This window comes from Drosophila elegans, unplaced genomic scaffold, assembly GCF_018152505.1.
Source record: "Drosophila elegans isolate 14027-0461.03 unplaced genomic scaffold, ASM1815250v1 contig_468, whole genome shotgun sequence".
NCBI classification, from domain to species: domain Eukaryota; kingdom Metazoa; phylum Arthropoda; class Insecta; order Diptera; family Drosophilidae; genus Drosophila; species Drosophila elegans.
Window position 1 is genome coordinate 3,564,065 of NW_024545855.1, and position 12,988 is coordinate 3,577,052.

At 40.3% G+C, this 12,988-nt stretch overlaps 1 protein-coding gene across 2 annotated transcripts in view; it reads left to right on the forward strand.

Moving 5' to 3' along the window:
* The window catches only part of LOC108143027 (dorsal-ventral patterning protein tolloid), a 30,100-nt gene that overhangs the window by 13,030 nt on the left and 4,082 nt on the right, over positions 1 to 12,988 (forward strand). For both annotated transcript variants that reach the window (XM_017267223.2, XM_017267224.2), the window contains exons 3-8: positions 8,172 to 8,509; positions 8,643 to 9,064; positions 9,618 to 9,911; positions 10,813 to 11,052; positions 11,588 to 12,146; positions 12,699 to 12,897. In XM_017267223.2, coding sequence (XP_017122712.1) covers positions 8,172 to 8,509; positions 8,643 to 9,064; positions 9,618 to 9,911; positions 10,813 to 11,052; positions 11,588 to 12,146; positions 12,699 to 12,897 — 2,052 coding nt within the window. The remainder of the gene's footprint in view (positions 1 to 8,171; positions 8,510 to 8,642; positions 9,065 to 9,617; positions 9,912 to 10,812; positions 11,053 to 11,587; positions 12,147 to 12,698; positions 12,898 to 12,988) is intronic.

Here is a 12,988-nt window from a genome sequence, read left to right on the forward strand (position 1 = left end):
GTGTCTGAGCAACCTGTTTGCCAGAATTTGTTATCCTCGCCGGCTGTATGCTGTATGTTGTATGCTGCAATCATTGTTTATGCAAATTGGCATAAATAAGCAGGCGAAGCAAACAAGCTCAAAAGCTGCTCAGATAATGCCACAAAATGGAGCTTATGTTTTTGGTAGACAACCAAACAAACGCTTTTATACTGGCATACTGTACATATGAAGTACATATATATATATACAAATATACATATCCTTATTCGTGTGAGCGTTTGCAGCTGTGGGCGAAACGTAATTTATGCAAATCGCATTTTAAATTTGCAAATGTTATTTTAATTGTTCAGTGCCCCAGATTCCGGAAAGGTCCATACAAATCGAATTAATCCGCTCGGCAACGGATGACCAAAGCAGAGATCTGAACTACAATTTATGATTGCGATTTCAAATTTCCATATCCCCATATATATGTCCCTAAAGATCCCTGCTGAGCAAGAAAATCGAGTGAAAGCGACAGACCAAAGACAAATTGAATGCGTTCTCCCGTTCTTTTTGTTGATTTTTTTTTGGTCAAAGCAAATGCAAAGAATCCAATACGGAATTCATATGCAGGGTAAAACATAAATTGAACCGAATCCAGTCAAGCGAACATTGAGCTTCATTTGCAGCAGTTGAACCCTTTTACTCGCATTATTGTCTGTATTACTTTATTAGAATTTAGAGAATTCCTGCTTTTTTACCTTAAAAACGAAAGTTTTGTTTATCGTTCTGTATTTATAAACAAAATACTATGCAAAGCTGAACCGCCGTAAATAGCATTGACATAACAAGTCCATTAAATTTTACATGGCTTTGAAATTTTGTTGTGAAAGAAATAATCCGCTAACCAGCACAGATTGAAATCGACAAGAGCTTTCTTATGTATTTAAGGACTGCTTTTAAATAAAATTAAAATTTCTGACGGAAATAAGTATATATAAGAATATAATAATAAATTATATAAGTATATAACGTTATTAATCAAAAATATCAAAGAAATTTGAAAATGAATAATTTGTGCATTTGGATGCTGCAAAATAAAGTTCATTGTATTCGCTAGGAGAGCACAAAATTTAATTTGAATCATTGAATTTTATGTTCAATATTGGTCTTTCGTAAAATAGAATTATATATTCAGCCTGCTAAGAGAGCACCGGAGAAATTCAATAAATGTGAACAATACAAATTCTAACATTGGACTGCTGCCGAAGAAAATGTATTATATTTGCAGAAGGACACGAACTTGTTTTTAAAAAATAAATAAATTAAGATATTTAGTATGCTAAGAAAATTAAATAAATATTTAAGTTTGCTAATTTAAAAAATAAAATTCGCAATCTGTTTCCGATTCGTAATAAGCGCGGCACTTTTCTGATATCTGGAGTGCTGGCTCCTGCCACTAAATGCTTGCATTTAATTTGGCATCATTTGTTGTGCGATGTGCGAAAAATGTACGAAAATAAACGCGGGCAGCGACACATTTGAAGCAACTGCACTGCTGATGGCACAATTATCAGATGCAACTGCTAGTGTGGTTCTTCAGATGGGTGAGTGGGTGATGAAAGTGGGTGGAAGTGGGGAGGAAGTGGGGTGGAAGTAGGTAGTAGTGGTGCAAAGTGGGTGCCTGTGTATCCAGGGTTTATTGAACCTGCCGCAGACGACGCTGTAATAAAGTGGCACCAAAAGTTGAGTAGGTGAACTGAATAAACTGAACAAACTGCAAACTGAACACTCGAACGCACTGGCATATTCACACATCACACGAATATCACTGCGCTTTTCAGCTCCATTTCAACATTTCAAATTGAAAAACAACGAACGCTCAGAATATATATATTTCCTATCTCCTATTCCGTGCTCCAAGCTAAAAACTTTTTCTAAAAATGCTTTGTGCGAACGACGGCTTGTTCGCTCGCCTTTTTTTCTGCGGCGGCAATGGAAAATAGTTTTTATGTCTGGCCTGGCCGTAGGTGAAAAGTGGCCATAGATGATGCGGAGCCGAACCGCAAATACTCCGCCGTACAGCTGCATAAATATTTCGACGCAGTTGTCCATCATAAATCTGAAATCTGGTGCGGGAACTCAAACATTGGCCATGCCATCGCCATTGTTTGCCCTCCAGTTCTATCTGCGATTTGGTCCGCAAAGAGGATCTGGGGATGTTTGGCTTGGGCTCCGGACTCCAGGCCATAGAAACACATGAATTCGACCGTCTGTGGTTTTCTAAGCCCCCGTTTGGGCCATTGACCGATTGCTACAGTGGTCACGAAAGCGCCCCAAGTGTTATTTTAGCGTCGTGTCATGAGGAACTTCCAACGAGAAATTCATCCCCTTCATTAGAATTCATTTTGCCACTCGCCTTCCGAAGATAATCATCGAAACACTCGGATAAATTTGCCACACATGATTTGATTCGTTTATTCAATCATTTGACACTCCAATGAAGCGCACCGCATTTGTACAAAACTTATCGATACACAGACAAAAATAGGGCTTACTTTAAATGTGAGGAAAAGGATATCTAAATAAAATATCTGACTTAAGTCCCATACTCATACTATTTAGTTTAGTAATAGTAAAAATCAAAAGTCAATGCTCAAGTACCATTCTTATATCTTTCAGTTTACTAACTAAACATTGTTCATAAACATTGTTCATAAACAGCTTTTCAACATATTTGCACACATGAAATACAATTTCAATTTTTGTTATCAGTATGTCTCGAACCAAAATGAATGGAAAATCGTTCAAATAAATCATCAGGGCATTGCGATTACTCTTTCTGTGTAAGCGTACAGTGTTTCGCCATCGTACCAATGTTTGTTCGTATAAATAAACAAGCGAAAATCCCACTCACCGACGGACACACACTCATAAAACGCAAACAAAAGCTAGAGCCTAAATCGTGCACAAATCGAAAATCTCCTGTCGGGTCACTCGTCACCATCGTTGGCCAACTCCACCACCTCCAACTCCATTTTGGGCGCCCAAAGAGCCGTCACTATCCGAGCATTTAGGATATCTATATACAGTTGCGGTCAAACTAATAGTGGTGGTTGCTCAAAAATTTAGCTTTAAGGCATAGACAATTTTTTTTCATAATTTATAATAGTGCTTACTTATTAATAAACAAAATAGGGCTAAAGCAGGGTTATAATTTAAAATTGAAACTTTTAATAGTCTTTTAAAATGTACTATTCAATATGCTGAAAGTATTGGAATAAAATCCAATTTTTTTTAATCCTTTTTAAAAATATATTAAAAAGTCTATCTATTTTAAATGTAGATTTTAATAATTGGCCAATTTTTTTAAAGAATTAACTTCACAAGTTAAAAAACTACTATTAGTAGTGTGTATTTGTGGTGCCGCTGCTTTTGGCTAATGGCCGAGTGGCCAAGGAGGTCTTCATGCAATCTCTGCTGCCGCCGGATTAGTTTGTCCAACCATATATATTCTCCATCCATCCGTTCATCCTTCCATCCTTCCGTTCTGCTCTGTCTGCATCCGTATGCGCTTCCATTTGCTGTTTGAGTGCTTTATTTGTCCGCCTCTATTTGCCTTGATTTCATCTTTAATTTAGCCAACGCCTCAATTTCCATTCGTCTGCCGGTTTTGGGCTTATGGCTGACTGGCCCCTTGTCACAACATAATTCCCGGCCTGATGGATTCCCGTTCCCCGTCCGCCCATTTACAATGTCCGTGGGGCGTGGCCGGCAAATTGAATTTCATTGTTATAGCTACGGTAATTAATACACACAAACACACACTCTGATATGCATTATGCACTTCCGCTCGCCATACGCTCCATGGCAGATTATGCATAATTATGGCCATGTTTACAATGCCAGCAGCGATTTGAAAGCCGAAGGGGTTAGACAGTCAGTTGACCGGTCAAAAACTTATCTAAGTCGTAATTCCTTGGGATTAGCGCAGATATACAAAGGAGTCACTCAAAGAAATCGGTATTTACACAGGAAGCATGGTTAATTTATATCACAAAGACTTAGACAAAAAACAAATTAAAATTTGTGTACGTATGTTTATCTAGTTACTTTTAAGGATAATAAACTGGACTTGTACATGTTTAAATTTGTTTATATAAAGGATAATAAAACATGTTTATATTAAAGATATAGGATTATTATTTTTATTCCTGCTTACAATTCATTTTGTAAATAAATGAACTAAGTGCCCATCGATTTACATTCAAGAGCTCTTTTGTGCGTACTTAAATCCCACACAACTATCAGATGTAGTATTTTTAGGATGAAGTGCAGAGGATTTCACATCAAAAGCACATTCACTGCAGTTCAATTAGCACTTTTTCCCTCGTTTCAAATCCTTTTTGAGCCGCAAGCATTTTTGCTGCTTAATTGCTTGTGCTTTATTTGCGCACATACTCGTATTTTATTTTATGACACAGCCAGTCGAGAATTGACATCCTCCGCCAAAGAGCACAAAAGCCATAAATAACAAAAAAGAGCCCCAAAAAAATGAAAAACCAGGGGACTGGTCCCGAAATGAAAAAAAAAGGTAAAATGAAAGCGCAACCCAACTGACCTCAACAATGGCAATCAGTCGACGGCGGCTCGACGTGCTCTCTTCAATTATTTGCTTTTGACCCACAAAATGGACGACCAGCTCGGCATGTTACCACACCACTGTTGATGCGTTAAGTGCGGGGATGTGCTCCTCGAGCTCCTCCTATTTTTCCCCCGTTTCAGATTCGCACGTATATAGTAAAGCGTGGCCCAGAGCGAATAATCAGTTGGACCCAAACAGGCCGAGATGGTGGGCTTTATTTTTAATTAAACTGGCAGTCGCGATCCGAGGCAGAGAGAGAGCTCATAAAGTGGGCAGCCCTTGTTGCCACATTACGCATACGCCGCGTGTACCGAAATAGGGGGTTTGGGTAGGGGTTCTACACCCAAAAAATAAACTGAAAGTTTAGTTTTGATAAGAATGTCTTAAATATAACTAAAGACAGTAACAAAGTAACAAATATAAGGCCTTATTTTTAAACCACATAAATCGTATGTTGATACTTTCGTGGAATTAATTTAACACTTATCTTAGTGAGAAATTTTTCATACCCAATAGTTTATGTAACAACGGTTTAGTTTCTACGACAATTTTATTTTGGGTGTAGGGGAAAGTGCAACCAGAATGTGTTATGTTGAACATTTCTGTGGCCGCCATAAAAAGGGTGCGCAAGTGGACTCGCATTTGGATTCGCATACGAATACGGGTACGATAGGGTTTCCCACCAAAATAGCACGTTTTGTGCCCTTAGTTCGTTAGTGTGAATGATGTGGGTGCGTGAGGGTGCGTGAGGGTGCCAAAGGAAGAAGAAGACTCAAAAATTTAATTACTTTCACTTGTGCGAACTGTTTGTCTGCCAGTCAAGAGTGGACGGCCAAAGGCATTTAACGTAAATGTAATGAAATAGCAGAAGGACTTGAATGCCTTCCGCTTTCAGTTCCATTTCCATTCTGAGGAGTCCTGATACTGGCCAGCACTTCTTGAGTGGGTGTGGGGTGAGTTAAGTCGGATGCATTATGCGGCAAGTTTTCTCGCCTCCGTAAAGTGCAACGTCTTTTTATTGCCACGTTCAGGTCTGTAGTTTTGCTGGCAAACGTTAACAGGATTAAGTGCCAACTGGGAACGTGTTTAGCTTGAGTTCAACTCACCGGGTTTTAGTTTGAGTTTCAGTTGTACCGCCATTTCAACTTCGCTCTCTCTTCTTCTCTCGCTGACATCCAAATCAATCATCCGCCATGAGGGCAGAGTGCTGTGCGCTGTGTTTTAAATTTAAATTTCATATATGCAGAGCCACGCAGACGAAGCGTATATATTTTTAATTCACAACAGGGCACACGTGTTCGCAGCAGCACTCACTGTTCAGATTTTCCGATTGTGTATGTAAATATTTGCGCAATTCTAGAAATTTGTTTGACTGTTAAATCAAATGTAAATACGATATGTTTTCAAAGTCAACATGCTGCAATTGCAGCAAAAACCATGGTGAAAAGAGGTAAAACGGAAAAGTGGGAAAATGTGAGCAGATTAAATACACATATCATGTTGATATTACTATAGTAATTAAATTCAGATTTGGCAGCATTTCAAGCGAACGTTGGCTAAACTGGATTCATATTTCGATCCTTTTACTATACTAGAATTTTGATACGAATTCCGATCTTTGACAGAACCAGAATTGTCTCATTGCCCCGAAGTCATTGATTTTGTGGGTGTTTTTTAAGGGGGGTCTCAACGTCATTTCCTGATTGTCCTCCCTTTGCTCGAACTGCAGGAAGACGACCACAGTTCGTTTACGGTGCGTATGATTGACATTGATTGGAGTCCTGCGCTGCCAAACAAACTGTGTGGCTTGGCTTCCTTTTTTTTGCCCTTTTTTAGCTTCCTGTAAGTGTCGGCCAGGATTGCCATGCTCTGCTGCACTTCCGGGAACTAAATCAAAAAACGTTTGCAGCTTGATAAATATGTAATTTGCAATTTTGGCCAAAACAACACGCAGTAGTAAAGCAAACCCAAAATCCAGAGTAACAAAACCGAAAAACATACACATGTTCAGATCCTGAAAGGGGTACTCAAAGTACAGTGAGTACTTCATAGACAAAAGCCTTTGTTACCAGGAACATCTCCAGATTAAAAAGTTTATCAAGCCTAGCTGTGAAACAGTAAGTTCGCAGAAGACATTCTAATTCTAAACATGATACATTTTTTGAAATGGGCAAAGTGAAGGAAGAACTGAAACCCTTTATAGTTTTAATAAATAATTGATAGCATAAAATCTACTTCCAATACTACTTTTACCATTTTAATTAATCTACTCTCTGAACGGCCCTGAAAATTGTTTGATTATTACCCAAAGGATGTGTGCATAGCCAACTGGCATGCGTCGTAAGTGGGTATTGAGTTTATACGGCCTGCCTGCCCTTCCATTTACACTGACCCACTTCCCGACAAGTTAGACTCACAGTTCAAACTCAAAGATGATTGGTTTTGCCGCTCCAGTTGTAATAATCAAATTGCCAAGACACGTATCTGCATCTACATTCCGAGTTTCCGAGCTCGGAGATGGACGGCAGGTGAATAGAAATGGGAAAAGCGGAAGAGGATGGAATCTCTAGATGAAGAATATGGGCCACGGTGAGCGGCCTTCAGAAGTCAAAAGGCGTTAACGTTAATGCCGCCGTATCACGAACTGGGATCCACGGCCACTTCAGCAGACTCCACTGTGCCAGCCGTGTAAATAGCATGAATGCAATTTTATTTTATTTATGTTTGAATTAAGCGGAGCTCTGAGCAAGCAGCCAACCAGCAGCATTTCAGCAGGAGCACTCAGACAGTCTTTATAGGCAAATGAATTGCTCTAACCGGAGAGCTTGTTTGGCTGTGAAATGTTTTGACATGAAAAATAAGGATTGATGTTGGCATTTGGCTGAGGGACAGCTTAAAAAGATCTGCTTTAAATATTAACCAGACAAAAAGTGTAGGGTCTGTATCGTTCGGTGCAGGGGCATTGTTTATTTCCCTGCTTTTTTTTACCTTTTTTTTTTGCATTGTGCAAACGCACTTAATTAATTTTGTTTAACATGTCTGAGGCAGACAAGAGGCAACAATTTCATATTTTTCTTGTTAACTGTTATCGTTGTTGTTCCTGCCATTTTTACTGCCCAGTGACCACATGTGTGTGCCACTCCCTTATGCACATTGCGTATACGCCGAGTGGGCGATGGACAGTGGGGGCGAAAACAAAAGCATCAGTCTGATAGTCCTGTTGTCCTGTTGTCCTGTTGTCCCGCTGATGCACTGATTAAATGGATATGCAGAGTGTGTCTATCCGACCGAATGGCAAAATAACTGTCAGAGCAGCACGGCTTTATACTATATCTGCCAGTAGAGGTTGTGAGTGCGAGGCATACTATAAATTACCAGCTGGGTGGGCTAACCAACCGCCGGCGGAGTACGGCTCAGCGAGCAAAGCCACATGAAATTTCAATTAAAATAAAAATTTATACGCTTTTCGCCTTGTCGCTTATAATTAAAAACAATTTGTAAGTTATGGTAGCAGTGTGCCATAATGCCCCTAATTTAAATCGCTTTATCTCTGGCCTTGCAGGCGGTTTCATGGGCGACATTGCCCTGCCCGAGGGCGATTCAGGTCCGCCGGTGGTGGCCCACACGCCAACCAATGACGACGAGGTGGAGGAGCCGGAGGAGCAACTGCTGGCAGACGCCCCACAGCCCGCATCCGTTTCCGCTTCCGCGTCAGCATCCGGACCCACCAAGTTCAATGCCACCTTCCAGCTGGACCTGGAGAAGCTCAAGCAGGAGGTCTACCACGAGGGGCTCCAGGTGGAGGAGGAGGGCCTCACCGACATCATCCGCAAGAAGACCAAGCTGCCCAGCTCGGGTTCGGTGAACTTAAAAGCCGGACAGACCCAATTGCAGAGCCAAGTGAGTTGTTGGATTATAAATAATATAAAGAACTAGTCGCTCGTTATTGCTTAGATTATGTTATCTTGAAAAATGAAAAAACAAAACAAATCAAGTCCTTAAATCTATTAATTGTGTCTATTTGATTTTTTAGAGTGTCAATGAACCCGTGAAGCCCGGTTCGCAGTCGCCCTCTGATTATGCTCAGTCCGCCAGCTACAGGAACGAAGTGCTACCGCCTTCCGAGCAGCGCACCCATATGGACAAACCAGCCAGGCTGACGCTGGCCGAGATTGGCTCCAAGTCCGGCAACAAAACCCAGCCACTGCATCGCAATGTGGACGCCCGCAAGATTCAGTCGGACAACAAGGACATCGAGGACGATTCGGGCAATAACTTTGTGGCCGAGCGGCGTCCGTCGCAGATTGTGCCCACCTCGCTGCCGGAACAGCGATCTACTCCTGCCCACGTCTACAGCAATGCCGGCGGCAACGGGATGCAACTGGACGACGAGGTGGACTTCCTGCACTCGCGTGGAGTGGTGAGACGCCGCCACAGACGAGGACCCAAGCAGAGGTGGGTAAACATATATTAATATTTAAATAATACTCCACCAAATCAGATTTTTCAATTTAAAAAAAGACTTTACTTTCAATATATAAAGTGAAAAAACGCAGTGCTGGTGTGTGAAAACTATATATTCTTAACTCTGTTCAAAAAATATTTCATTATCTGCTTTCTAAATATGAAAAATAATAGTGTGTATCATTTTAATACCTTATATTTAATAGGTCATTAATTTTTAAACTTATTCATTTATTATGAGCGTCACAAAAATTAAATATTCAAAATTATCTATTAAAGTGCAGTAAAATGTAGCTGTGTAATTAATGTATACAACACATTTAATTAGGCCTACTATATTAGTTTAAAGTCCTACAATTTGATTAATAACTCGGCGTAAAATAGCAAATCACATTTCATTCAAAACAAATTTTAAATTCGCCTAATAGATGAATTTCGGTTTAATTATGAGTCATAATTTATGATGTATATATGTAGTTGAATACCTTTTTTGCCTAGTTGTGTGCTGCCATTCAAATCCAGTATTTTCTATACCCAACCGCAGACGCAGCAACCAGTATTTGGAGCACGAGGCCAAGCTGCAGAGATTGCGCGAGGAGCTGAGCCGCCCAGTGGTCGAGGGACAGATGCACCACCACCAAACGCACCACCAAAAGCAGCTGCAGTACCACCAGAAGCAGCACCACCAGCATCAGAATAAAAACCGCAAGAAACACAGGTCACATCGTCAGCGCCGTCGACGTGGCCAAAGCACCACGCAATATGTGAACCATTCCCCGCCAGGATTCAATCAATCGGTCCAGCAGTCCACGCCAGAAATGGATTTGACAAAAGCGGAGTAAGTTTGGGGAATTCCTTCCATCAGTGGTGCCAGTTTCGATCTTTTCCCGTTAAATCTGACACTTTTTAAGGGCAATTGCCAGAATTATTTTAAAATAGCGTAAAGCGGAATTTCTTTATTTTCTCTATAGTAGTTAATCTATTTTTTAAAATTAATTACTTGAGCAAAAAGTATTATTTTTATATAAATATATAAGCATGTTATCTGTTTATTAAATTATGCTGTCTTGATATTAGCTTATACTTATGATGTGCCAAAATCAGGATCATGGTATAAAAATGAATTTGAGACGCAAACGTTTGAATTAGATAAAATATATGACGTAATATATATAAATATCATTAGTTTCAATTATACAGATAATACAACAAAGACTTAATAACTGATTGAATCAACCGTTCCTCTAGCTATTTCTTCAAATATTTTAGCTTTTTAAAATCATTTTTTTCTGAATGAAAAGTTGTCAACACCGCATTTCGTCCTGATGGACCACCATCACCACCACCGCCGCCACATCCGTTTCCGTTGCCATTTTCTGGCCCACACTGTAAATTGCTGGCCATTTTCATTCGGAGGTTTTACGGCATAAACTTTAAACAAACAGCAGCCATTTTGGCAACTCACACAGACACACAAACAAAGGCTTATTCACATATACATTGCTCATTGTGCGGTTGTGTGTGTGTGTGCGTGTGTATTTGTGCATGCTAAAAGTTATGAATTTTAATAGAAACTCGCGTGCCAAAAGTTGTGCCATACAAAAACAACAACAGCAACTGTGAATTATGTATGGAAAACTGTTGGCAATTAAAATTACGCATACGCCACGTTAAAGCTTTACGCCCACCGCGTTCCCAAATCAGCCATACTAAACGGGAAGCATCTTCTTCCCCTTTAGAAGTCCCAAGGATGAGGAGCAACTGCGTCATCGAGTGGCTCGCGCCGTCACCGCCAAAAAGGAACGCATCTGGGACTACGGAGTGATTCCCTACGAGATCGACGGCAACTTCAGTGGCATCCACAAGGCACTCTTCAAGCTGGCCATGCGCCACTGGGAGAACTCCACGTGCATCAAGTTCGTGGAGCGCGATCCAGAGATCCATCCCAACTACATCGTCTTCACTGTGCGCAGTTGCGGGTGAGTTGAGGGAGACTAAATTTGAATACTAGTCTAAGATTACTGGAACGTACTAATATTTCCCTTAACAAAATTGTAAAATTAATAGTTATGTTATCCCCTTCGAATTTGCTAAAAATAGCTTTGCTATAAGACCAGCCAGCTCAGGCCATAACTTTTCTTACATATATCCGATTTTGAAAAGGAATAGTTCTATAAGTTTTTAATTTTAAGTTCTAAAAATTTGCATTTAAATTTTGGTTTGTAATTTTTGGTCGATTTTCTTGAAATTTTAATGATGGTTTTTCCAAAAATGGGTTTGCAGTAAAGTGACCTAAAACCAGCACTTCCAGGGCCATAACGTTTCTTACAGATTGAAAAGGCATAGCTCTATAAGTTTGTGGGCTTAAGCTATGGCTGCTATTCCTCGCTGTATCTTTAGTTAGTAACTTAAAGCTTACAGCTTGTAAAAAAAAATAAATAAATAAACATTTTTGTAATACTTATGTATATTTAACAAAACCTGACTATTATTTTTCTGTATTTTATTGACCAGATGCTGCTCTTTTGTGGGTAAGCGTGGCAATGGACCCCAGGCCATCTCGATCGGCAGGAACTGCGACAAGTTTGGCATTGTGGTGCACGAACTGGGCCACGTGGTGGGCTTCTGGCACGAGCACACGCGTCCGGATCGCGAGAAGCACGTGGTGATCGAGCACAACAATATTATGAAGGGGCAGGATTACAACTTCAACATGCTGTCGCCCGACGAGGTGGACTCGCTGGGCATGGCCTACGACTATGACTCAATAATGCACTACGCAAGGAACACCTTTTCGAAGGGCACTTATCTGGACACCATCCTGCCCATCGAGATGAAGGGTAGAAAGAGGCCGGAAATTGGCCAGCGGTTGCGCCTTAGCCAGGGCGACATTGCCCAGGCCAACCTGCTCTACCGATGCCCCAAGTGCGGAAGGACATTCCAGGAGAGCTCCGGAATCTTCGCCACGCCCTCTTACTATACGGCCGGAGCCCTGACCAACGAGACGGAGCACTGCGAGTGGCGGATCACCGCCACCTATGGAGAACGGGTGGAACTGAAGCTGGAGAGTATGGTAAGACAATACTAAGATTTGTCAATTCAAAGTTAACCCATGAACACCTAAATAAAATCTCCATTTAAAATTGGTTTTATTTTTAATTTAGCTTAGATTAACTCATTAATACCTTTTTAATTAAGTCCACATTTAAAAAATAGTTTTTCATTTTAGTCGGACTTCTAAACCCATAGCTTAGTTTACAAATTTCTTTTCCAATGAAAATAACTATTTATTTGCTTAAAACTAACAAAAGACATTATATATTAGTTGGAAAATTGTTTAATTCTAATTAAACTTATTCAATTAAATCGCTAATGTTTATCTATTTTAATTTTGTGTTTTAATTATCGTAGCGATTAGCAATGTTTAGAAGATATTTGTCAACTTTTTTAATTGGGCAACATCTTTAAAGACTTTATGAAATTAAAGAAAACATCTAAAATATTATAAAATCAATATACATCAGGTATATAACCATAAGTGGCATGACCTTTCTACCTCTCTTTGTATGATTTATAAACCATTTATATACTTAACCAGAATATGTACCTCTTTAATTTCCCATAGAACATCTTCAAGTCGAATAATTGCGAGACGGACTACCTGGAGATTCGGGACGGCTACTTCGAGAAGTCGCCGCTCATCGGACGCTTTTGCGGCAAGGTGGACAAGGATGTGATCCGCACGGAGACTAGCCGCATGCTGCTCACCTACGTGAACACACATCGCAGCGAGGGATTCAGGGGTTTCAAGGCGGAGTTCGATGGTGAGTGTTGAATGGGGAATGGGCAGTGGTAAATGGAGAAATGGAGAATGAAAGTGGCGCTTGGCAGCTCAGTTCCTGACATTCCTTTTCC